This window comes from Myxocyprinus asiaticus, chromosome 14, assembly GCF_019703515.2.
Source record: "Myxocyprinus asiaticus isolate MX2 ecotype Aquarium Trade chromosome 14, UBuf_Myxa_2, whole genome shotgun sequence".
Classification (NCBI taxonomy): Eukaryota; Metazoa; Chordata; class Actinopteri; order Cypriniformes; family Catostomidae; genus Myxocyprinus; species Myxocyprinus asiaticus.
Genome location: NC_059357.1, coordinates 5768757 through 5796683, shown reverse-complemented (window position 1 = coordinate 5796683; position 27927 = coordinate 5768757). Strand labels below are relative to the sequence as shown.

Here is a 27927-nt window from a genome sequence, read left to right as displayed (position 1 = left end):
GACATCATAATGAGGATTGAGATATGATGGTGAAAGTACCTCAGAACAAGTGCATTTACAGTACCTTCTCTCATTGTCATCCAGGTGGGCAAAGAGCACGTTCTTAGAGATAGCTTTGGCCAGGGCCGTCATTGTCTTGTAGTCTTTTGGAATGACCTGAAAATGTTGCAGCAATGTACAGTAAGTTCCAAAATGACCAAAAATACAGTGTGTATGTGCTGTAAATATAAGATAAAATAAACGAACAACAAATGATTAGGTTTTCCTGGCTTTCTGAACCTTTGGCAAAGTAATATCTTTTTATGGTTATTAAAGACAACATGACATCAAAATAGTTCACCCAAAAATGAAAATTCTCTCATCATTTACCTACCCTAAGGTCATCCCAGATGTGTATGACTTTCTTTCTTGTGCTGAACACAAACGAAGATTTTTAGGTCTGTAGCTCTGTAGGTCCTCACAATGCAAGTAATGGTGACCAAAACTTTGAAGCTCCAAAAATCACATAAAGGCAGCATAAAAGTAATCCATGAATCCGGTGGTTAAAACCATGTCTTCAGAAGCTAGAGCCTTTTTTTTACTATAAATCAGAACTTTAACTTTTGGCGATTGCATTCTTTGTGCATATCGCCATCTATTGGGCAGGAAGGATTAATAGTAAAAAAGGACTTATATATTGATCTGTTTCTCACCCACACCTGTAATATAGCTTCTGAAGACATGGATTTAACCACTGGAGCCTTATGGATTACTTTTATGCTGCCTTTATATGCTTTTTTGAGCTTCAAAGTTCTGGTCACCATTCACTGATTGTATGGACCTACAGAGCTGAGATATTCTTCTACAAATCTTTGTTTGATTTCTGCACAAGAAAGAAAGTCATACACATCTGGGACAGGATGAGGGGGAGAAAATGATTAGAGACGTTTCATTTTTGGGTGAACTATTCATTTAAGATGTAGCCAAATTCATTACTATAAAATTATGACTTCACTTTTAGGTTCATTCAATTTAAATGGCAGTGGCAGCCTTACATTACCACATACTCTAGGCCTATAGTACAGATAGTATGCGAATCTGTACTATGCATATGGGAAATGTTAAAACAAGGAAAACAACGCTAACTTAATTTCATGCAGTATGTGTGTGTTACTAACTTTTCTGACATAGCTGACTGCATCCTCCTCTGTGTAGACCTCAGCACTGACTCCACCTCTGCGGCGCCGGGCCTTCACCACCGGGTTTGGAGGAGAAGGAGAAACTTCATCATCATGAGAATCCGATTGTGAGTTGGACTTCTGACGGGCCATGATCTGCTTGCATTCTTCCTGTAGAGAAAGAAGTGAATCACATGTATGATTAAACATCCAATAAAAACATCATGGTGGTGACCATCTAATGAATGGATGGATTTTCAGTGCCATAACATGATTACTCAGGAACCTGTACAATATTGCCATCACAATCCTGGATTGTCACAAATTTAATGTGTATAAAAGACTTTAAACCTACTGTAATCTCAGACACAGCAGACACAACACTTAGTTTTCAGTGAGAGCACGAGAGAAACAGTGAGACAGAGAGAAAGACTGCTGTCTGAAAGAGAGCAGAGAACAATGAAGCTGAATGCCATTGCACAAATTAGTGCATGTGTGTGTGTGTGTGTGTGTGTGTGTGTGTGAGACAACAGGATTTGTGCTAGTCAGAGAGGGTGCTGTACAACGATACACTGTCTTACAGTACTGTAAATTTAAAATGAATAACACAAAGCTCGAATAATATTATATTATTAATCAATAAGGAGTAGAAGCATGAAATATTCTTGCAGCCTTTGTAACTGAGACACCTACAGTTTAGACTTCTAATGCATTTTGCATCAATCAGCTTTGCTAACTCGCATATCAGAGTGAAAATAGACAGCAACAGTGACGCTTTCTCTGTGGCCTTGGTATTTTTTCCATTCAGTTTCTCCATAAGCATTTAAAAAAAATCAATAAAGATGTCTAGACCTTGAACCAAACAAACTAGCTCTGAGATGAATCACAACATAACAAAGTTTGATTCAAAGCAAAAAGTAGGCGAATCACAGGGAAAATGAACTACTCGTGCTGTTAAGCATTGTGAATGGTGTAACTGTATCAGTTTAGGATTCTGTGTCTTTTAAATGTACTTTCTTATAAGAAAACACCACTACTGTTTTATGCGGTAACACTACAACATCCCATATTAACAAGTAGCCAAGTAGTAAGCTAACATTACCTAGCTAGTCTCCGCTAGCCTACAAAAACTCACCACAATCTTGCTTGTAGCGATTCACTGACAGCGAATGAGAATGGCGACTTCTCTCATTGACTGATCTCGCTTTAGGATTGTGGGTAGCGTAGTTCCTTACTGGGAATTCAGCAATGAAACACAATTTTTATAAACAAAAGTATCTACAGAAGCATATACCATCACTTAACAACCTCAGAACTCATGGTAGGTCTATCTTGAAAGGTTTATATTAAAGGTGCCTTAAGTGATTTTTTTCATGGAAAGGTATGTAAAAAATGTTCCAACTACCTGAAAGATATTAAGGAAATAAGTGTCGTAAGATGTCTCAATGGTCTCTGTGACAACTCTAGACTCAACACAAAAATGTGTCCACAGGCCACGGTCAATGGTGCTTTTTGCCTGTCAATCATTTTGCAAATTGTCAGAGTGTTGTAGTTGCAGCGAATTATTGAGACTTAATGCCATTTTTATGGCATGTTGCTCATAACAGTTGTCAGTTGAGGGCGCTATTTTGCTGCTGTTGTTTTTCACAACCATTTCTGCTCGATGTCGGTCTCAATAAAGCTCATTTGGTATCTTTGGAGTGCGGGTTTTGGAAAGAAGGGGCGTGGCTAATTCAACGGCTCAGCTTGACAGCTTGTGGAAATTCTAGAACGGCTAAAATCTCTTACTGCACCGTTTAAGTAATCAGTCTCACTATGGAGAATTTAAATAGGATTTTAACTTCTGGAACCCTAGTTATCATGAATGTTATGCCACAGTTAACAAGTAACATATAGTGCTAAACAAAGTGCTCTTCTATTTTGTTAATTCAAGCTTAATGTAGGGGTGTTTTTTTAACTTCAGACACTTTGAACTTCTAGAAAGTAAAGTTTTAACATTTTTCACAGTTTCACTAGTTTTTTTTTATTTTTATTTTTATTATTCTAACAATGTCCAACAGTCTTTGTATGCATCACAAGAGATTTATGTCATTTTTGGAAATTAAATGTTTTATGTTTTTTAAATAAAATGTCTGGTTCTTTTGTCTTGCTAAAACAAATTTCGTGGCTAACATTTTGTGTATCCTAAATACACGCCATTAAATTATATTTTCATACTCTTTGTATAATTTGGCAAAACTACAGCATGACTGGAAATGACACCCAGTAAGAATATTCTGCTCACATACGATATTTACATTGATTTTTCTTTGTTTTCTTCAAGCATCACTTGTTTTATATTTCATCTCCTTTTTTTTTTTTTTTAACTTGGTTTAACAAGGCTAAAACATTTAAAAAAGTACCAAAAATAGCCTAAATGACAAAGGCCTGGTTTATAGGTCAGTTTTAATATGATAATATGATAATATGAAAAAAATCAACCCCTGGGACTTGAAATTGCCTGAAGTAGAAAAAACACCCACAGGCTACGTCCACATTAATCTGGATACATTTGAAAAAGGTGATTTGAATTTGGGGGCCTGGGTAGCTCAGCGAGTTTTGACGCTGCCTACCATACCTGGAGTCACGAATCCAGGTATGTGTGCTGAGTGACTCCAGCCAGGTCTCCTTAGCAACCAAATTGGCCCGGTTGCTAGGGAGGGTAGAGTCACATGGGGTAACCTCCTCGTGGTCACGATTAGTGGTTCTCGCTCTCAATGGGGCGCGTGGTAAGTTATGCGTGGATCGCAGAGAGTAGCATGAGCCTCCACATGCTGTGAGTCTCCACGGTGTCATGCACAACGAGCTACGTGATAAGATGCGCAGATTGACTGTCTCAGAAGTGGAGGCAACTGAGACTTGTCCTCCGCCACCCGGATTGCGGTGACTAACCGCGCCACCACGAAGACCTACTAAGTAGTGGGAATTGGGCATACCAAATTGGGGAAAAAAGGGGATAATAAAAAAAAAAAGGTGTTTCGAAACTGCCGTTTTCAAGCATTTTTCAAAAGTTTCTCATCCACACTAAAACAAATGAAAACTCTTAAATCCCCTCACTGCGCATGCGAAAAATTGCTGTTTCGTGTATGGACTGAAAAGCAATTGTCATTGTGTTCGTTCGCCGGACAACAATTCTGAGTATACTTCCTTTGAAGGAATGCAATGTGAAGGTTATACAAATAATAACATTTATCTTTAACAAAACTATCCAAGTGAATATCAGGCCGCTACAACATGGGCCACCATCTTGATTGATTTGGGTTGAATGGATCACATGACTGCGTCACATGACAACAAAGACATCATCGTTTTCAGTTTTCCCTGTCCACACTACAACATGGAGATGGCGTTTTTAAATTTATCCACTTGGAAGAGCGTTTTCGAAAAGCCATCTCAGTGTGGACGGAAGGCAAAAACTTAGAGATAAAGATGCTTTTTCAAAAAAAAATGTATTAGTGTGGACGTGGCCAGAGATAATATAACTTATACTTACTGTTTATCAGTCTGTTAGTTCCATAATTAAAGTTCTATCCTTTTTCATTCTCTGACATAAAGATAAGGTGATCATATTGTATAAAAAAAATGGCATAAATGTCTCCCTCTGAAATATTTCAAAGCACAAATACCACAGTGAAGGCAGGAAGATGCAAAGGAACAGCTGGGGACATTACACAAACACACAGAGTCTACAGCTACAGACAGCCATCAACAGACCTGTGTGTGAAATAACACACGAGTGTAATACACCAGTGAAATCAGAACACATGAGACGATTTGCCAATTAACATCCAACTCGCTCACTTATGTACTGAGGAAACCTGATGCTGACAGATACTCACAGAATATAACTGGAGACCCACCATAGATTGCCTTACATAATGATTTTAATCCGGCACATTTTACACATACACATCCAGATTTGAAAACAAACACTGGGTTTGTGTCTGTCTTGATGTACAGAAAGTGTTACACAAACTGAGACAGAGTAAGAATAAAAGTAGTTCAGTGTGTTAGCCTTTAAAACCAATCCAAGACTAAACTGTAACTGGGTCAGCAAACATCGCACACCCAGCGGGTCAATCAGAAGTCTACTATGACACTAAATACCCTACAAACACACACTATCTTTGAACACATCATGAGCAGGAGACAAAAACAGATGTTCCTTTTGCAGACATCTTGTGCTGTGTATCACATCATAATCGTGTCTTATGAATATACAGTCCCATCGGTGGTGTGATTCTCTACCTATACCAACAATAGCTCCGCAATATCCCAATGAAAAGCCTGTTGTTCCTTGACACATGATCACATGTCACTGGCACCTCCAGCAAAACAAATGACTGCTGTGATGTTCACAGGATCTGTACAAGGAATCTGAGGATCTTGTGCTACTACATTAAAACGCATCAGTAACTGTGTCTCCTCTCCTAATTATCTATACACGAGAACTTTACAAGAGGATTTTATTTTGATTCTAGTTCTAAAACTAGACTTTAATCAAAAATAAGAAATAGGGTTGGGAACGGAGAACCATTAAATAAATAAAAAAATACTGTGCAATTTTACTGATGTGGACAGAACACCATACTTACATTCTCAGACAGTATTTCCTGCAGCATAATTCAGCAGCAGCGCATCCTCTCAACTGAATCTACAGCGTGAGACACACAGCACATCCAGTGCAGTCTGAATCCTGAACGAATGACTCTAGTGAACTGGTTCTTTTTAATTAATCAAAAGAATACACTGTGTCTAGTGTAGTCCAATTCCTAAAAAAATGACTCATATGAGCCGGTACTTTTTAGTGAACCAAAAACATACAGCATGACCTGTGTAGTCTGATTCCCAAAAGAATGACTCTAATGAACCGGTTCTTTTTTGTGAATCAAAAACATACAGTGCGTTCAGTGCAGTCCGATTCCTAAAAGAATGACTCATATGAGCCGGTACTTTTTAGTGAACCAAAAACATACAGCATGACCTGTGTAGACTGATTCCCAAAAGAATGACTCTTAATGAACCGGTTCTTTTTTGTGAATCAAAAACATACAGTGCATTCAGTGCTGTCCGATTCCTAAAAGAATGACTCTAATGAACCGGTTCTTTTTAGTGAATCAAAAACATACAGCATGACCTGTGTAGACTGATTCCCAAAAGAATGACTCTAATGAACCGGTCCTTTTTTGTGAATCAAAAACATATAGTGTGAGCAGTGTAGTCTGATTCCCAAACAAATGACTCTAATGAGTCCGTTCTTTTTAGGGAATCAAAAACATACAGCATGATCAGTTTAGTTTGATTCCCAAATAAATGACTCTTATGAGCTGGTGCTTTTTAGTGAATCAAAAACATACAGCATGACCAGTATTGTTGGATTCAAAAATTAATGGCTCAATGAACTTGTTCTTTTTAATGAATCAAAAAAATACAGTGTGTTCAGTGTAGTCCGATTCCCAAAAAAATGACTAATATGTGCCGTTTTTTTTTTTTTTTTGTGAATCAACATACAGCGTGACCAGTGTAGTCTGATTCCTAAACAAATTACTCTTATGAACTTGTTCTTTTGAATCTATAGCACGCAACATAAAGCGCAACCATTGTAGTACAATTCCTAGATAAAATAGTCTTATGAGCCAGTTCTTTTTAGTAAATCAAAAACATACAGCATGATCAGAGTAGTCTGATTCCCAAATAAATTATTCTAATGAACCGGTTCTTTTTAGTGAATCAAAAACATACAGCACAGGTTCAATAATTCATTTGTGCCTGTATCAGTGCGCATTATATTTTGTGTATGTGCTGTATTGTGTGTAAACATAGAAGTACAGTATAATGTAGCTGCATGGAGTCCACACCAAATTTCCCTCTGGGGACAATAAAGTATATTTTGACTTTGACATCCAGTGTAGTCCAGTGGACCCTTTTCACACGTCTGTGTTCACGAAGCGGAAGTTGGTTAAACTTCAATGGCGGTGAATGGGGGACCACAGCAAATTAAATCTTTTCTTACCTGTTTGCTCCAACAGCAAAGAAAAAATCAATGATTACGCTTTCACAGCTTTGCAAAAGAAGATACAAAAATACAGTGCTGGATAACAGCAGTAAGAAGAGAGAAACGGGCCAAATTATCTGTCAGTCCCTCAGCAGCTGTGTTAGAAGCCTCATCGTAGCTATGGTAACTGATTTCTTTAAAACGTATTCCAGGGTAATACAATACAAAGTACTATCTTTTAAATGTACACTAAATATTTTTAAAATTGGAAATATATATATGTTGTTAAAGAAGGCGGAAACGTGCCGTAACAAGTCTGTGAAAAGGGTCTATTCCCAAACAAGTTACTCTTAAAAGCTGATTCTTTTAGTGAATCAAAAAACATACAGCACCTCCAGTGTAGTCCGATTCCCAAACAAATTACTCTTATCAGCCAGTTCTTTTTAGTGTATCAAAAGCAAACAGCGCAACCAGTGTAGTCCGAATCCCAAATAAATGCCTCTTATTAGCCAGTTCTTTTAAGTTATTTAAAGACGTGTACGGTGTGTAGTACGGTCCCGAACAAATGATTCTATGAGCTGGCTCATTTTAGAGAATCGAAAACAACTAAACAACAGTCATAGCGGTAACTGAATCAATCTTACCATTGCACAAGTACTGACTTTTTGACTTTTTCTGAAATTATCTTCTCAATTGGCAAGAGACTGCTAAGAGCAGTAAATGCAAATGCATTTAAATAATTCTTCCTCAAAAGTACTAGACATTATGTGTCTAAAATGTTGTTTCACCTAGCAGTGCAAGTGAGTTTTAAAAGCCATTTAATTCTGTTGTTAAACTAAATCTAAAATGCAATTGTAACACCGGCAAATGAACTTAATAGATTTTCCACAGATCTTAATAAAGTGCCAAGTGTTTATTTCAACTGCGTACATTTATTTTCGCAATCAGAGGAAACAATTGAGGAATATTAAAGGGTTAATTTGCCCAAATATGACAATTCTGTCATCATTCACTCACCATCATATTGTTCGAATAAGCCGTATTTCTTTCTTTCTTTCAACGAACCCAAAAGAGTAGTTTAGGCAGGATGATAGCCTCAGTCAGCATTCACTTTCATTGCATTTGTTTCCCATTCAATGGACTTGAAAGTTGACCAAGGCTATCATTCTACAAGATATCTCCTTTTGTGTTCCATGGAAGAAAGTCAGATACCTTTATGGTATCTCATTGCATCCTGCATTTAGTTCTAAGATTATAATTCTTCTTCCTTCTTGCTATCGAGGTGCACTTGGCAATTATATAGCTAATAAGTAGTCAATAAATAAAAAGCATCAAACCCAACGCAATGACAGTTTGATAATGGACTTCTAATGACTCTGAATGCAGTCATTGCCAATATAACATAGTGTGTTTATAGCATGTGCATCCTTAGCGCCAGCAGCCAAGATCCCAAACTATCACCCTTTTTGATCCAATTCATATCCTATACAAATAGAACTTACTACAGATCAAAAGCAGAACCAATATAACCAGAGTAACACACCTTCTCCAGCTTCTCAAAATGTTCCCGCAGGAACTTCATGGGCCGCTCGGGCTTTGCGATGCACAGGTTGACGATGCACTCTTTCAGGATTTGCTGTATGTTGTGTTTCTGCACAAAAACCTCGCAGCCTTTTAGACTTTCGTCTTCTTCTAGATTGGATGAGGAGGAGGTGGCCATCTTATCTTTTATCACTGCTAGAGGAGAAGAGAGCAAGGGAGGGGGTTACAATGAGGAAAGAAATGCTTTCTTAAGACTGAGTATTTTTAAATGTAGTCAGCTTCTATATTAAACTATTAAAATGCACTGTAGTATGTACATTCTATCTATCTGTCTGTCTGTCTCTCTGTCTACCTATCTATCTGTCTGTCTATCTATCTATCTGTCTGTCTGTCATCTATCTATCTGTCTGTCTGCCTGTCTATCTATCTATCAATCTATCTGTCTGTCTGTCTGACTATCCTCTGTCTGTCTGTCTATCTGTCTGTCTGTCTATCTGTCTGTCATGTCTTTTTGTCTCAGACTATCTATCTATCTATCTATCTGTCTGTCTATCTGTCTGTCTTTTTCATCCATCCATCTATCTATCTGTCTGTCATGTCTTTTTGTCTCAGTCTATCCATCTATCTGTCTGTCTTTTTCATCCATCCATCCATCTGTCTATCTATTTGTCTGTCTGTCTGTCATGTCTTTTTGACTCAGTCTATCTATCTGTCTATCTATCTATCTGTCTGTCTGTCTATCTATCTGTCTAGCACGTATTTTTGTCTCTCAGGCTATCTATCGATCAATTAATCAATCAATCTATATATCTATATATCTGTCTGTCTATCTATCTGTCTGTCTGTCTAGCACGTCTTTTTGTCTCTCAGGCTATCTATCTATATCAATCAATCAATCTATCTATCTATATATCGATATATCTGTCTGTCTATCTATCTGTCTGTCTATCTATCTATCTGTCTGTCTCTCAGGCTATCTATCTATCTATCTATCTATCTATCTATCTATCTATCTATCTGTCTGTCTGTCTATCTCTCTGTCTGTCTGTCATGCATTTCTGTCTCTCAGGCTATCTATCTATCAATCAATCAGTCTATCTATCTACCTATCTGTCTGTCTGTCTATCTGTCTAGCACGTCTTTTTGTCTCTCAGGCTATCTATCTATCAATTAATCAATCAATCTATATATCGATATATCTGTCTGTCTGTCTATCTATCTATCTGTCTATCTACCTATCTGTCTGTCTGTCTATCTATCTGTCTGTCTGTCTGTCATATATTTCTGTCTCTCAGGATACCTATCTGTCTGTCTGTCTATCTATCTGTCTGTCTATTTTCATACAATATACTACTTGTAATTTTCCATACTAAACATTACAGTATGACTGTTTCATGGTGATAACTTAGGCCATACTTACATTCGGTTACATTACATTTAATTTCCGACATTTATTCGGATCAAATATCCAAAAACTCATCGGCATTACACGATTTAACCCGCAATCTCAACCTTTAAATTTACAAAAACGCGAAAAATCAATCGTGAACCAGAAACCTTCGGTGTATTTGACCAACGCGCTCGAGCGTCATTCTCTGTCTTCACCTGTTTACGCCTTTATAATATATTATTGGCTTCGAGATAAAACCCCAAGCGTGTTCCAAATATATATTAGTGTTTTAATATCTAAACGATCACATCTGTCCGTATATAGTGCATAATACAGTCATATATCTCATAGTGTGTAAAGACGGTTTATCTTACCGGAGATGCTGGGCGCGCGCTCAGGGATGTTGCTGCTTGTTTGGTCCTCCTGCTGCTCGCGAGCGCTGTGACGTCAATCCGTCTCCCGATTGGATATTAACATGAATAACCTGCTATAAAATACAGGTTTTATCAAATACAATCCATCAGTTATTTAGATCGTGTTGATTTGGGCTGGTGATTTTGATGCATGCGTTGTTTACATTATTGGTCATTCTCTCGCGCGTCATTGTGGGTTTGTGGTTCAGCCAGCGTACATTCACATGCTGATAGATCACATATATCTGATCTAACCTCTGTAAACAAAGCGTTTCTGTGACTGGAATACATGAATATGGATGCTGTGCTTATGTCAGATTTTTAATGCGGAGTAGTTATGAAAACAAACATCAAAAGTGCATGACTGAGTGATCATACGCAGATTTTACTTGAATTATTCATGTCTGCAGCCATTGCAACGGGGATATGCTTTGCAGACTGTCAAATACAAAAAAAAAAATATTGGAAATTGAACCAATTTAATGAAGTGTAAAATTAATGTACAGTAATATATATATTTTTTTATTTATTTTTTTCATCATGCTACAAATTGTTTTTGATTTGCGTTTTGAAAATGTCCTGTTTTTATTTGTTAAAAGTATAGGATTGTTTAACATACACATAATTAATTGTAGCATTATATTAGTTAAATATTTTCCCCCTGACTGGTGAGAAAAAAAAAAAGATTTTTTTTTTTTTTTTTATAGTGCGGATGATTTTTCTTTTGTGATCAGTTACATATTTCACATAAGTGCAAAACCTTTTTTCTGTTGTTCTTAGGCCTAGACATATTCATAGACTGACATAGAAGTTTTTAAAACTGTAAACTGATATATGCATTGCTTTTAAAATGTTTATGAAATGACAAGGCCTTTTGTCTTTTGTATATATTTTTCTTTGCTTAATGAAACTTTATTTAATACATAAAGTTAAAGGTGCTCTCAGTAACTTTTGTCTTTGTGTCATCATGGACTTACACTGACACCTAGCAGCTTGGATGCAGCATCATTTAAAATCAATAGTTTTCAGTTTCAGATGCCATTGTAGAAATGTAGTGCTTACAGTCAGTCATGATTACTTTAATCAATGAGTGAAAGTGTCAAATAACAGGACAGTTACTGAGATTAAGCAAGTAGTATTCAGCTGGTCATGTGATCCTAACATGGCAGCCCCCATGTGCGGACCCTTTCCATGTAGAATAAAACAGCTTTTATAAAGTTGAGTGGTTTCCTACATATATTGTAAAATTACAATTCATGTCTTTAGGAGTTCAACTTTTTTAATGAGAAAAACAATAAAATTCTGAGTGCACCTTTAAGGACTAAAGAAATACCTGTATTTGAACTATTTAAAATTAAAATATATTTAGAAACAATATCTAAAAGTAAAAATATGAAAGCAATACGAACTATGCAACTGTTTACTATGTACACTATTTATTTTAATGTCATTTTTTGTTGCTTCACATTCATATAATTTTTCCCCTATAGGCAACCCCTGATATTTTTGTTTTATAAATAAAATAAAAACAATTGTAATATGATCTCTTGTTTGTACAGTTTTAATTGTTCTCATTAAAAAAAAAACACACACACACTTTTTGTTGTATGTGAAAAATCTGACCTTATTAGGAACTACAATAAAGTTTCATTATTTTGAATAGGCTATACATCAGCCGTAAAGCGATCAGGGCTGTCGTAATAAACGTCGTATTAGCAACAGTCACCATGACAACCAGTCTCCAACCACAACATCAACACACGTGTGTAACCAGCAATGGCGACCGCCAGTGAAGATCGAGCGGCTACGGATGTTTTAAAATCTCTTGCCCGACACTTAAACTGTTTAAACGAGGACAACAAAAGCGCAAGAAAACGAGCTTTAGATGCGATTAAAAGAGAAACAATCGAGAAGAATCTTTCCAGCGGCACGCTGCAGGAGGTTTTCGACTCTTTGATGAAATCGCTGCTGAAATGTCTATCAGATCCTGCGGAAACATGCAGAGAGACAAGCATTCAGATCATCACAGGGTTCATCCGATCTGTCCCAACACCGGAGAACTGTCTGCCCTATCTCATGCCCGCTCTGGCGCAGAGACTCGGGGGGAAGGACATCCTGGAGCCCGCGGAAGAGCTGAGACTTGCTCTGGTGGAGATGCTGTCTCTGGTGGTGGAGGTGTGTGGAAAACATCTAGCGCCGTACCTGGATGACATGATGAAGATACTGCAGAGGACTATAATAGATCCCTTCCCTGAGGTTAAGAAAGAGAGCTGTAAATGTACCGTCAGTTTTGCCATGTGTGTGCCGGGTAAGCGGTGTGCTTGAGTGTATAGTAGTGTTTGAGAGAGTGTAATGAGTGTATAAATGCAAAATACGTTATGTTACACTTTCACAGGATATTTTTATTATTAAGGTTGAGTATCTGGTTAGCTAAGATTGATTATAATACAATTAAACAGCCTTTGTTGTTACTGTGTTATTGGTTGTCATGGTGATAGGCACAGAATGATGGCCTAAACCTCAACATGACTGCAAAGATATTTATTTATTTATTCCTCTCACTTATTGTTTTTTGCCAAAACAGTCTGGTTTATTCCATGTCAAATTAACTATATTTCATCTGTCTGTCTGTCTATCTGTTTCATCTATCTATCTGTCTGTCTGTCTGTCTGTCTGTCTGTCTGTCTGCCTGTCTGTCTTTTTCATCCATCATACATACATACATACATCTATCTGTCTGTCTGTCTGTCTTTTTCATCTATATATCTGTTTGTTTGTCTGTCTGTCTGCCAGTCTGTCTTTTTCATCTATCTATCTATCTCTATCTATCTGTCATCTGTCTTTTTTATCTATCTGTCTGTCTGTCAGTCTTATCTATCTATCATCTATCTGTCTGTCTATCTTTTTCATCTATCTATCTATCTATCTATCTGTCTATCTATCTATCTGTCTCTCTGTTTTTTATCTATCTGCCTGTCTGCCTATTTGTCTTTTTCATCTATCCATCCATCCATCTATCTATCTATCTATCATCCATCTGTTTGTCTTTCTATCTATCTATCTATCTATCATCCATCTGTCTGTCTTTTTATCTATCTATCTATCTAAATCATCTGTCTGTCTATCTGTCTGTCTATCATCTATCTGTTTGTCTTTTCTATCTATCTATCATCCATCTGTTTGTCTTTTCTATCTATCTATCTATCTATCTATCTATCATCCATCTGTCTGTCTTTTTATCTATCTATCTATCTAAATCATCTGTCTGTCTATCTGTCTGTCTATCTATCATCCATCTGTTTGTCTTTTATATCTATCTATCTATCTATCATCCATCTGTCTTTCTTTTTTATCTATCTATCTATCTATCTATCTAAATCATCCGTCTGTCTATCTGTCTGTCTATCTATCATCCATCTGTTTGTCTTTTCTATCTATCTGTCTGTCTGTCTCTCTGTCTATCTGTCTGTCTGTCTTTTTCATCTATCTATCTGTCTGACTGTCTTTTTCATCTATTTATCTATCTATCTATCTGTCTGTCTTTTTATCTATTTGTCTGTCTGTATGTCTGCCTGTCTGTCTTTTTCATCTATCTATCCATCTGTCTGTCTGTCTTTTTCATCTGTCTGACTGTCTTTTTCATCTATTTATTTATCTATCTGCCTGTCTGTCTTTTTCATCTATCTATCTATCTATCTATCTATCTATCTATCTGTCTGTCTTTTTCATCTATCTGTCTGTCTGTCTGTCTGTCTTTTTGATCTATCTGTCTGTCTTTTTCATCTATCTGTCTGTCTGTCTGTCTTTTTCATCTATCCATCTGTCTGTCTTTTTGATCTATCTATCTATCTATCTGTCTGTCTGTCTTTTTATCTATCTGTCTGTCTATATGTCTGCCTGTCTGTCTTTTTCATCTATCTATCTATCTATCTATCTATCTGTCTGTCTTTCTTTTTCATCTATCTATCTGTCTGTCTGTCTTTCTGTCTTTTTCATCTATCTGTCTGTCTGTCTGTTTTCATCTGTCTATTTCATCTATCTATCTATCTATCTATCTATCTATCTATCTATCATCCATCTGTCTGTCTTTTTTATCTATCTGTCTATCTCTGTCTGTCTGTCTTTTTCATGTATCCATCCATCTATCTATTTTATGGTTATTAAGCAGGTTCTTCGGCAAACCAGCTATTGGTATTACATGTGTTGTTGGTTGTCATGTTAATAGGGACAGAATGATGCCCTAAACCCCAACATGACATAATAGATTGATATTGTCCACTAATGGGGAAATTTCTTTGTCTTCTCACAAAAGCAAACACAGAACAACACATAACAATTGCACAAATACAATGAACATCATGTAGAATGAAAGTCCCAACATGTCTTTAAAGTTCAAATTGTGCAAATATATCATAATTGAAAAATAAGTAATTAAAAAAATTAATTAATTTATAATAATAAACTTTATTTTTGTAGAGCACATTTAATGGTAGCTTCTTAAGGCACTTTCTCAACGAAAGAACAAGATATAGAAATAAAAAAGATAAAGAAGGAAAAAACAAAGAATAAATTGTACACACTATAAACATATATATCAAAAGAATTCTTTTAATAATATAGCTAAATATAAAAAAAATAAAACAATCGATTAAAAGCTTTTCTTTTAAGTAATACGTTTTAATTTACTCATGCTAAGCGTCGATGCCTCTAAAATCACTAAATGAAATTATTAAATTAAATAAATTATGAGGATGTTGAAATAATCAATCAATCATATGATTGGACAATCATAGAATGGACAGAGAGATAGTGCTGTACAAGATTCCTTTTCTATTTCTTTACCTGTAATATCTACCTAGATATTTGATCTGTTCGTTTCTTTGTTTGTTTGTATTTGTCCAGAACATTTTCACATGCAGGCTGAGAGTCTTCTGAAGCCACTGTTGCAAACTATCTCCCACCAGCAATCACAGGTGAGAGTTTCAGCCACACAGGCCATCGGTGCTGTCATTCAGTACAGCGCAGGAAAGAACGTGGATGATGTTTTGTCCCACTTGGCACAGAGATTGTTTGACGACTCGCCACGGGTAAGCTGGCATCTGCTCAGCCTTGTTTTATTGAAAAATCTATAAAAACCATCTAAATCAACTAAATGAAGGCTCTCGATTGACTGATAAAGAAATTGTATTTTATCACATTATAAATGACATTTATTCTGTACTTTTTCCTCTTTTGCTCAATGTAGAACACACACTCTGTTTTAACAGGCAAATAGAGTTTTTTTTTATTTTTATTCATATAGGATTATTAAATGTTTTATGCTGTTCTGTTCAGGTGAGGAAGATTGTTACTGTAGTTGTGGGTAATTGGCTTCTCCACCTGCCAGACAGATATTCCTTCTTCCACAAACTCATCCCACTACTGCTGAGCAGCCTCAGTGACGACATCCCTGAACTCAGGTGAAAACACACAAAAAAGGCCTCACTTTATGTCCTTCTCTTCAAGCTCTGATGGAAGCTTAACCATCTCCAATCAGTGCTGTAGCCATCTGAAGTTGTTTTCCTGCACTTTTTGTAAAATTTGGAGAGTTTTAGGATATTTTATCACATTCTTCAACATAGTAAAATACTCCAATAATTGATTGTTTTCAACTAAATTTGCGGTTACAGTACGGCACTTACAATGGAAGTGAATGGGGCCAGTAGCCTTGCTGTAACCACCATTAATAATGTTCCTGCGCAAGTAACTTGCAGTTGTACATTTCAACCACAGATGTCAATGGAGAGCCCAAAAGTTCCAAAGTGTACCTTTAATAACTATCGATTTATTTGTTTGTTAATTGCTACTCTTTGGTTGTGCACATTTCTTTGATTCTTAATAATTTGATTGTCCAGGACCATTGCTGAGGACTTGTGGAAGCAGGTTGGAGCTCAATGGGAGAAGGAAAATGAGGATGATCTGAAAGATAAGATGGACTTCCTCCTGCCTGCACCCACCCTCTACACATCTGGAGGTGAGTCTGACCTTGACCTTGTTTACTGATTTTCATGTCATCATCATAGTGTACATTAGATATTCAAACTCTGGACTAGACCCCCTAAAATGATATTTGAGGCACAATTTTTTTTTTAAATAAGTGGATATATACCCCACCCCAACAGAGTTTGATCAAGTATCTCAGTGTAACTAGGAAGGAGCTTCTTTGTCTAGCAGATGCTAGAATTCTCCATTGAATTCCAGTTCATTCAGTTTTCACGTCTCATTTCTTTCTTCCAGGTGAGCGTCCTGGGCTTGGCTGCAGGGAGCTGGTGGTAAGGAACCTGTCTAAGCTGCTTCCTGCAGTTAGCCGGGACATTTGTGACTGGTTAGTGCAGACACGAGTGAAGACCGCCCAGTTATTGCGTGTTCTTCTGCTGCATGCTGAAGATCATTGTACGCAACACCTGCAATTGCTGCTCACGGTGCTGTACCACACTTGTGCAGATACTGAGAATGATGTCAGAACACAGGTAATAGATCAGCCATTTACTGGTCTTATGTTCTTTAACCCTTAATCACCCTTAATCACCCTTAATTAGACTAGATCCGATAAGCCTTGGTGGTTTAATCAAACAGAACCCCCCACTCATTCTGTTTGGTTCAAATTTGACCCGACATTGGAAATAAATGGGTGAGACTATAACACAGAGCAATTTTTTTTATTTGTCATATAAAAATCTATAAATCAGACACAATGCAGAACACACACACACACATAAATGAAGGGGTGAGCCTATAAAACATCCACAATACAAAAAACACACACATACTGTACATACACACACATATACACACAAACACATGCACACACGCAAAGAAATGAATGGGTGACACTATAACAGAGCATTTTTTTTTTTAAGCCACAATGCAGAACACACACACTTTTTTTAAAAAGGTCAACTTAAAGTCTTAGTCTGACCCCACCGTGAGAAAGTTTACGCTTAGTTGTGGGTGCTGCACACCATGATCAGGTTTGACTGTAAGCATATTGTGGCATCTTTGCAAAATCTCACCCTTCAACAAAAATGTTTACAAAATGCTACAAGTTTGCAAATAATTGACTTTTATAATGTCTAAATATATGTCCAGTGCAAAACTTGTGATAATATCTAGAAATTAAGTTTGTTACAACATTGGCTTATAGAGATCAGCCAATGCTTGGAACACTGAAGCCATCTACTGGCCATAGTTGTCATTTCATGTAATTATTATTTTTATTCCAGCAGATGTCACCAGAGACCCCCAGTACATGACATATTTTGATGTTTTGACAGTCTTTCAGTTTACTGAAATAAAGGATTTTAGCAAAGTTAACATAAAATGTACTAATGTTATATGAAAATAAATGGCGTAATGGACTAATTTAGAGGTCAATAAGGTCAGAAATACCATAAAATCCCAAAAGAAATGCATAACTTTGATGTTTTTACTTTAGTGAATATAGTGTTATTACATTTCTTTAAAAAAAAAAAAAAAACTGGGAGTTTCACATTTGATGAACAGATGGAACAGGGTTCTCTACTGATAAGTGTAAATGGGTGACAGAATTGTCATTTTGGTTGAACAATCCCTTTAAAATCCATAACTCAGGAATGCATCTTTCAGAAGATAAAATATTTGTGTAAATCTTAATGGATTTCTCTCTCTTTCTCTGAAAGTGTTTGGAGTCGGCGAAGCTCTTGGGAGCGTTTGTCAGTCCAGAAGTTTACCTCAAGTTACTACTGCCTCATGTTGAAGACTCCACTTCCTGTTCGTCGTCTTCTCCCTGGGCTCCTCTCATGGTTCTGGGGGCTGTATTGAAGGGGAGCTCAAGGGAAGCACTGTGCCCCCATCTGGTACAGATTGGAGATACACTTGCACACCCTGAAGTCTGTCAGGGGTCCCATCAGGTGAGAAGGGTGACTTTGACCTTACTAAATATTGCAAGTCGTGTTTGAGTGGTGAATATGCATATTGATATTAGGGATGTCAACTGATTAGTTTATTTAGTCAAATAAAAAATGATATGCCGATTAATAAATTGAATTAACCGCATATCAAAATTAGCTGAAAAGGCCCCCAAATAAAGATAATTCAATAAATAATAATCATAATATTTATAAATATAATATGCAATAAATATAATAATTCAGATAATTCAAAGACATTACAATATTGTGGCAGATGAGTAACGCATTTATAAGGCAATACAAAAAGTGGCTTTAGAAGTCAGTATATTGTTTGTTTTATTTCCATATAATTGAACATAAGCTAATGCCTACAGTCCTCGGTAGTCCATTTTATAGTTGAGTTTATCCGTCTGTTTGAGGTAGACATAAGAGATCTTCTCAAAGGATGCGTTCTTGCGTTCCATCTGTACACATGCACTTTTGTAATGTCTTACTGTGGTTGTGTGGTGTTTCACTGGTTTTCAGTGTCTCTTGCCATAAACACTGGCATTTTTAAGACACTGTTACAAGTTAAATGTAGTCTGAAATGTATAAAAAACATGTCTCGAGAACCCTGCGTTCTGTTGTGCTCCGTCGACAGTATTTTCGGTATTTCAGTATTTAAGAGCTCCTCGGTTTGTTGTCTGTACAGCTGCGCATTGCCTGTACAGCTGGAGCAGCGCTTGCTGCCCCCTGATGACTTAGACTCACACAGGTGGCACTTCAAGCTTGAATTGCTCTGTTTGGTAGGAAAATTCCTTATTATGATGGCATGAATAAATGCATTAATTTTTTAACGTGTTATGTTTTATGTAAGTAATCGCATTGAATTAACGCGTTAGATCGACAGCTTCATGTGATATGTAAAATAACCCTACAGAGGTTATTAAGATATGTGAAAGTACCCTATAGAGGTTGACCGATAGTGGATTTTGCCAATATCGACAACTGAGGTGGTGGAAAACAACAATAACCTACTAATCGGATTTACAGAATGTTAAAACATTTGGTGCATAATGCGGGACTTTTAACTATAAACAAATCAGAAACACGCCAGGGACTCTTATTTTGAATGATGGAGACTTGGCACTTTTACAATGCTTTATATTAAGTATGAACTAAATTATGCTTTTTAGAGCACAATACAATGCATTCATCAGATTAAGGGTTTTTTATATATATATTTCACCAGATGAGTTTTAATCAGTAATAAGATTTATTATTATTCACAAAATTTGCAGTTGGAGATACGATGTATGTGCTGACGGGGCACATTTCTATATAGTCGCATTTTTCATTGCATGCCTTCGCTTCAGTTTATAACACTTGATTATCTAATCAAAATAACAAAAAATGCATTGAAGTGAGGATAAAAATATGGATGAATATGTTTTAATTGTAGACTTCTCCAGCGCTGGCCACAAAGGAACATGGAGGGATAAAAAATAAAATGAGTAAATCGACAACTATCGGCATTGATTTTTGCCAAAAAACAAGTTCCAAAAAACAACTATCGACACTGATTAATCGGTAAAACCGATATATCGGTCTATCTCTTGTTCCCTATTCTTGCATCAGTTTGACAAAGTTGACATTCCATACTATTGTTCTTCCTCTTTGGATTAAAAATAACTGCTACCACAGTCATCAGCAAGGGCAAAAAATATAAAATATAAAAATACTACTGCTCCTGTTTTAGGGTTTGAGCTTTGTCTTCAATGTTTGTGTTTCAGACATGAATGATACCTCAAATCAAGTGGCTTGAGGAGAAATCTTTTATTATTTTCTAAGCAGTCAGGCTCACGATTTTTTGCCTGATGGATGATAAAATGGGCAAAAAAATAAGTAAAAATGCAATAGACTTACATTGAAGGACGACCAGAGCTATATCTTAGGACGTGAATATCATAGAGACTTGGGGATGGGCTCTTTTTTTTTTACTTGCTCCAGTAAGCAACCTCCTAACTATGCCTCAGAAACCACACAGAATACCCAAGCAACTGCATTGTAACATGTTATAAAACATTCAGAACACCTTAGTAGCCACATAACAATCCCCTGGCAAACACCCAAAAAACAATGTTTTATTTTCCTTTTGAACATTTCAAACTCAGTTTTCCTAAAATGTCTTTTATTACATATTTCCAGCCCTTCACACACACACACACACACACATTCTCATGTTTCAGATGTGTCAGAACATATCTTTGTCGCTTCGCTCAGACCGAGTGGAAAAATTCCACCCAGACCCAAGAGTCAAGCCCTTGTTTTCTTTCAACCCACATTAGGCTCGCTTTGATATAAAAAAGTTTACCAACTCTTTTGTGCCAAGTCTCCACCCCTGTGGGGTTTGCAGGAATTTCCTCTGTAATGTAATAAAAATCACTGAAAAAAATGGCTTATTTCACCCTGATCCCCTTTGTCTGCAACAATCCTGCAACACCCCGTTTATTCGGCACTCAGAAGCAGTTTGGTCCAGCTGTACTCGTCCCATCTTTGACTTAACATCAGCCTCTCAAAATCTTTTCTCTTGTCCGCCCGCCAGAAGTTTTCCTTCCTTTAAATAATGTGCTTTTCAAAAGCATTGGCTCAGAGATAGTGACAGACAGATTGGAATAGCACATTCCAACAAGAGTAATCATTCAAAGTTAAGCGGTCTGTCACAGATGTAGCAAGACCTCTGACTGTCCCATAGAGAACTGAGAAGAGCGATAAATATTTAAATGGATAGTTATCCCAAATATAACGATTTTGCCATTATTAGCTCATCTTTAAGACTTCTGTGGTATATTTGAAGGACATATGTTATGATTGGCTAACCTCTGCGTACAGGCGTCCTTCATCAGGGCAGACCAAACCAGGTTTTTGTTTACCAGTTTAGTTTTCAGAAATAGTGTGTGGATTGGGAAACTTTATGATGTGAATTTTACAGTATGTGTACATAGTAGAATTTGACTGATAGTGGATTTCGCCGATACCGATAACTAAGATGGCCGATAAGAAAAGGCTGATAATCGATTAATCAGCCAATAGTTTTTAAAAACATTTTATAGAATGTCAAAAAATGTTCTTAGTCTTTTCTAACTATGACAGGCACAGACACAGAGGCTACAAGAGTCCAAAATGAATACAATCTCAGATGCAGTTTATTGTGCAACTAAAGTCTCAATAATAAGCAGCAAAATGAAGATTTGGTGCATAATACAGGGCTTTTATCTACAAACAAGCCCGAAACACACTGGAGACTCTTAATTTGAAATGACGGAGACTTGGCTCCATTTCAGTGCTGTATAGTTAAGTAGGCTATGTACCAAATTTAAGGAATAAAACAAAACTATCGGCATAGTTGCCAATAACTGATAGTTGCATTTTGGAACTATGTATCGGTCTACCTCTGATACATAGTACATCTAGCTCTTTTATTTGAAAAGAACAAGAAAATCCTGTTCAGTATTTCCAAAATGCAACTATTAACACCGATTAATCGGTAACACTGATATATCGTTCTACCTCTAGTATATAGTGCATCAAACTTTTATTTGAAAAGAACTAGGAAAATCCTGTTTTCGATAGTTCCAAAATGCAACTATCGGCACCGATTAATCAGTAAAACCGATATATCAGTTAGATGTCGACTGCTAGTGGATTTTACCGATACCAATAACTAAGTTGTGCAGTACCTGCCGATAACCGATTAATCAACCAATAGTTTTTAAAATTGGTACAGAATGAAAAATTAACATTCAAAGTAAAATAGTGCCGAACATTATTACAAAAATAAACAGAACTGGCTGAACCATGAAAATGTATTGTACTTTTTAAAATAAAATAAATATATAAATATTAATGTATATGAACTAATATTCGAATTTTAAAGTCAGCTGGTTTTTAAATTGATGTTGTTTCCTTAGTCCACAAGAGGGCACAATAAATACATAAACCATTCAACACTGTTATTTTATTGCATAGAACATTCCTATCCTGGCTGTTAAAAAAGAGCATTTCATTTTCAACCAATGTGCATAAAATAAATATATACAAAGTTTTAGTTGGTCCCAAATGTTAAGTCAAAAGTAAAATGAGTGGGGAAAACGCTTCAGTAGACAGTTCACATGGTGTTACACTTGCACTGATTCCTACTACTCCAGAGTCAAGCTTTATAATAACAGCAAAATACCACATTGTAATTTATTCAGTACAGTTGTACGTAAAATAGCAATATTCCCAGATATCAGTGGTATTCGGCTGAACTTGGTGGTGAAGCGGCTCAGACTATAAGCCCAGGCCAGGGGCTGTTCAAACAGACAGAACACAACAGACTGGTACTGAACACGAGGATCTCGAGACACACATTTCCAAGTTGAACATCTTTCCTGACAAAGCATTTAAACTCATTGCTTAATCTGAGAAATGCTTATAAGAGAGCAATACGCAATGGCCAAAGACCTCCACTAACTGTAAGGGGCTGTTCACACCGAACGCTTTTGCAACCATCCATTTGTTTTTCTATGTAAACGCCAGCTAGACGAACGTCTTTGTTTCCCTTGTTTTTGTTTATTCAGCGTCTCATACAGGAGCGCTGTTTTTTAGATGATGATGATGTTTTTTAGATGATTTCGACAGACACCTGCTTTCTGTTGAACTTTGTTTGTTGTGCTGTGTCTAGCCTTTTTTAGTGCAAGAATGTGATTGATCTGAAGTCATCGTATTACAGTGAGGATAAAATATTTTACTGAAATCAGATGCGTTTCTGATTTGTTTACACATTTCTCTCAGCTGCATGAAGATATTAATTTGCTTTCTCACGTCACTAGCTTTAAATATGCAACTTAGCTGGATAACAAATGCATAAACGTAACCAGCTGGATATAAACTAAAGCAAATAGATGGTAATAGATGGTAACAATCGTGACATTTAAACATTTGGGTAGGATTTGCGTGTATTTTTGTCACATTGTTCTAACCGCTTGAGGTTAGCTTTAATGTTAGCATCCTCTCAGCCTTGTCGGCAAACATACTGCTGTTCTCTACTAATGCAGCATCTAGTCAACAAATTAATTACTTTTTAATGATATGACGTGTACTGTATACATACCTTTTCGTTGTTGATGTTTTAAATCCTTATCTGAAGTGTTCTGCTCCATGCAGAGTGTAGTCTCATGTGTCAAAACAAACACCACAAGGCATCAGTGAAGTTATAGTTTTTATTTCACCTCTAGAGGCCGCTCTCATACTGTATAATGACAGCAGACCCTTCCCAGCCGCTCCAGCACCAGACGCAATGGGGGAAAAACTATCGGTGTGGATTTTTGCCGATAACCGATAGTTCCAGAAATCTGTTATAGGTGCCGATTAATTGGCAAAACCGATATATATCGGTCTACCTCTAGTACATAGCACATCAAACTCTTTTATTTGAAAAGGACAAGAAAAATCCTGTTTTCCACGAGAGAACCGAGGTGCTTGCAGGCAGAAAGACAGATGTTCTGGTGTTTCCTGTACTGTTAAGCACTGACATCAGGCTGTTCTTTGATGTTGATGTTGTAGAACACTTTAAACTCCAAATCCAAAATCATCAGAAAAAAAGTGTTATGTAGGAAGAAGGGTAGGAAATAATAAGTAATAAGCCTGTATTCTTCTTTTGAAGATATGTTTGACAGAGATTAACATAATTTATTTGTGTGGTGTGTATGAATTAGTCCTGGCACAGGACAGCTTTGCGATGCCTTTAGGACATGGAAAAGAGACGCACCTGCTCTCTGCGTTCTGTTTTCACTGTTGCTATGGTGAGGCTGTAAGCAGGAACGTAAATCTCGGAGAAAATCAGGTGTTAACGGCAGGAAAATGTGAAGGTTATAATATACAGATGAAGATAGCCTATGTCTATTTTCATAGATGTTTTCCACAAAGTGCTTAAATGGCTTATATTGTGTAAAGCAGGATATTTCGCGCTGTTTTTAAAGTCCAGCCTAGATTGTTTATAAAAGCTAAGCTACAAAAACTGGTCATTCAGAAATCAACAAGATATAGAGCACAACAGTGCCCGCCCACCTTTTTAGCCATCTTGGTTCCGGAGGGGTTTTTCCCATTCATTTTTTGAACGGGGAAATATGGGGCATAATTCATAAACGTTAACGTTAGTGTGATAAAATCACTTACTTAAATGTTCTGTGTACAGTTATATCCAATTTTACAACTTTAATGCCATGACAACTTAACATTTTAAACCCTAAAATGACTGTAAAATGATGATTATTAAGCTTCACATTAAGCACTCCAAAATTGGGCCCCATTCATTTCAACTGTGAGTTCATCACTTTTGTTATTTAAGTTGCTCACACACACACACACACACACACACACACACACACACACACACACACACACACACATGTATGTACACATACACATGCATGGATGTTGTATTTTAGCTTCGCAATGCACAACGCATAATTTAAACAGACTGATCTCAGTTCAGAAAACTCAGGGTTGGCAATAAAAAGGTTAAACTTTCAACGCACAGAGTCATGTGACAAAACAACATGGCGCTGATCACAGCAGAGTTTGTCTTTGGGAGAAACGCCAACAAAACTACATCTGGTAAGAAACCTAATTAACTTTTTTATTAAAACCTGTTTGAGTCAAAAGATTATAGTCTCTAGTTTCATCTGATGTGCCTTTTTTTTTTTTTTTTTTTTTGAGTGATTTAGCTTGAAACGCCACGCTGCTAATAACAATGTACCCTAATGTGTACAATAGCACAAGGTTTACATTAGAAGTCCTATATTTACTGTGCATTTCACATACTGTTTCAAAAGTAGTCACAAGACGTAAACAATATGCATGTTAACATGATTTTAGTGTGATAAAATCACTTACATTTTCTGTGTAAAGTTATGTCCAGTTTTACAACTTAATTGCCATAACAACTTAACGTTTTGAACCCTAAAATGATTGTAAAAATGATGATTATTAAGCTTCACATTTCTGCCTTTAAGCCCTCCAAAGTTGGGCCCCATTCACTTCCATTGTAAGTGCCTCACTGTAACCTCGATTTATGCTGCTTCTTTTTTTTTTTTTAAACAAAAGGAGGGACGATGAAATCATTTTTTGTTGTAATCAGCATTATGCCACAAATGCTGTCGATTGAGCTTAACTTGTATTGAACCCAGAATATTCCTTTAAGTTCATTGCAAAATGTTCAGATATATAAAAATATAAAAGTAGTTTGAGAGTGGTGGGAGACGATCTCAAATGCGTCATTCACCAAGCATCATGGGAGTAGACGTCGCAGCAGATCTCTTTTGGTTCACTTGGTTTACTGCGATTCTCTAATTGGTGGGTCTTTCACTGCAAGATTATAGGTAGTGTAGTTCTTCAACACAAATTCCAAGTTGATGAAACGCAGGCTGATTGCTTCAACAGAAGCATATATCATCGATTAACAACCTTAGAGCTCCTGGTAGATCTGTCTTTAAAGGTTTATAAGTTATCGTTAAAAATCCTTTCCCCTATGGACAAAATTAATGGGATTTTTACTTCCGGAACCAGACTGTTGCACTATATAGACATACATAAATATTGTCAGCCGTGTGTTCATGCATACCTGCCTTCTCATGTCATAGCTGACAGCTGTGGCCTGCTCACCTCTGTCCTGAAAAGGAAGAGCTGGAGACAGGGTGGACGAGACTGTCTTCTGCCGGGGGGTTGGTGTGGAGACAGGAGCTTGTTTATAGACAAGGACAGTCAGACAGAAATGGTTAGGACGATCAGTTTAAAACAGTTGTCAGGCCTGTCAATCACTCCTTAACTGTGCTGACAGCCCTAGACATGCTCCTGTTTTACAAGCTGTAGTCCTATCTGGAAATTTGCTCATAAAGTGACATTCAAGGAGATCTTTGAAAGACCGCTATGTGAAAAAAAAAATGTAATTATGTGTTCATTATCCATGAGAAGTTTGACTGCTAAGTCATCAAATATAAAATGAGTGCATTATCTTTAATATTATCAGATGTAAGATTTATCCTCTGCATAACCATGTCTTCCTGTCTTATATACTTAAGCCAGACATATGAAATAATAGTCAGATAATTGTAATTTTGGGCACTGATCACAGCAGAGTTTGTCTTTGGGAGAAATGCCAACAAAACGTTTGACAGTGCAAAGAGAGAACACTGATATTTTGTTGCCAAAGTAAAAAAAACAAACAAACATTGTAACATAAAAGTCAAATCATTTTTTATTTGGATAGTTTTTTTATTTTAGATTTTCCCAGTACACATTGTTCAAAAATCTGATTTTTATAGCTTGGTATTATTTAAAATTTCACTATATATATATATAATTTTATTTATTTATAAAAAAATAAAAATACAATTATTATCGTATCTTTTTATGCACCAAACATAATATTGACATTTAAAAAAGCAAAATTGTTAAAGCTTTTTTTTTTTTTTTTTTTTTTTTTTGCTGGGTTTCAGAGGTTGTAGTAAAATGGCATTATAATAGCTTGTAATGTTACAATGAGATTAATGAGATCTCTGCATATATACATAAACAAGCTGCATATATATATATATATATATATATATATATATATATATATCAGTTCACACTTTAAAGGTGCGATATGTAACATTGACTTCAAGCATTTAAAATGGGTACTGCAGTCCAAATTCAAAATATTGGAGAAAGTTGTCTCCCCCACCCCCTCCTCCCCAGACTCGAAGCTCACGCGGGTTGCCAGGTTGCGGACACGCAACAGGAACGAGCAAACTGACAATGTCAAGCAACGAGCCTTACACTGTAAGTTGATCAGCTAATGTATACGTTTGCAATGTTTTTATTGTTTGCAAATTATAAACCAGCTGTGGTGGTGTTACAAAGGATGAAGTCCCTTCTGCTCACTGCTCTGGTATGTTACAGCTGTATTAATGCTCTTAACCCTCTCTACCTTGCTGCTTTGGCTCTTGGATATTATATTTGTCTAGTTATGGCACTCTTCTATTCATCTTTGGATTTGCATAATCTGAACTCTTCATATCGTCTTCCCGTGGACATGTATAATCACTGTGCTTCCTTGGAAATTCTATGCCATCCTTGATATGTCCACCGAGGATCTCGGCACAGTTTCTGTAAAGGCGCACAGTTCGCTTCCTTGATTAGCGATTTCATCCTGCCGTTCCTCTTCAAAGTCGGGCGCAGAGTTATGGTCTGTAAATCAATTAAATCTCAGTTCAATTAAGTTTTCATCTTTCATCTTTCATCAAGGATGGCCTTGATAAATGCGAGGTCATTATCTAACAAATCATTCATTTTAAATGACTTTTTCATCACGAATTCGCTTGACTTTTTATTTGTGACTGAAACATGGCTGAAACTGGATGAATTATCATCTCTTGGTGAACTTTCTCCACCGGATTGT

The 27927-nt window shown here is 36.6% G+C and overlaps 2 protein-coding genes across 4 annotated transcripts in view; one reads left to right on the top strand and one right to left on the bottom strand.

The window, feature by feature from the left end:
* LOC127451878 (cAMP-dependent protein kinase type I-beta regulatory subunit) overlaps positions 1 to 10615 on the bottom strand; it is a 98413-nt gene extending 87798 nt beyond the window's left edge. Inside the window, exons 1-4 of one of the 3 annotated variants that reach the window (XM_051716912.1) lie at positions 10498 to 10615; positions 8735 to 8928; positions 1158 to 1328; positions 65 to 156 (exon numbers count right to left, since the gene is read on the bottom strand). In XM_051716912.1, coding sequence (XP_051572872.1) covers positions 65 to 156; positions 1158 to 1328; positions 8735 to 8911 — 440 coding nt within the window. In that variant the 5' untranslated portion in view covers positions 8912 to 8928; positions 10498 to 10615. Of the gene's footprint in view, positions 1 to 64; positions 157 to 1157; positions 1329 to 8734; positions 8929 to 10168; positions 10210 to 10497 lie in introns of those variants that run through there. The other 2 variants (XM_051716913.1, XM_051716911.1) reach the window with 2 other exon arrangements.
* Positions 10616 to 12162: 1547 nt separating this feature from the next.
* Positions 12163 to 27927, top strand: part of LOC127451519 (dynein axonemal assembly factor 5-like) — a 28260-nt gene continuing 12495 nt past the window's right edge. Inside the window, exons 1-6 of the mRNA XM_051716265.1 lie at positions 12163 to 12844; positions 15439 to 15623; positions 15871 to 15995; positions 16431 to 16549; positions 16813 to 17045; positions 18234 to 18464. Coding sequence (XP_051572225.1) covers positions 12313 to 12844; positions 15439 to 15623; positions 15871 to 15995; positions 16431 to 16549; positions 16813 to 17045; positions 18234 to 18464 — 1425 coding nt within the window. The 5' untranslated portion in view covers positions 12163 to 12312. The remainder of the gene's footprint in view (positions 12845 to 15438; positions 15624 to 15870; positions 15996 to 16430; positions 16550 to 16812; positions 17046 to 18233; positions 18465 to 27927) is intronic.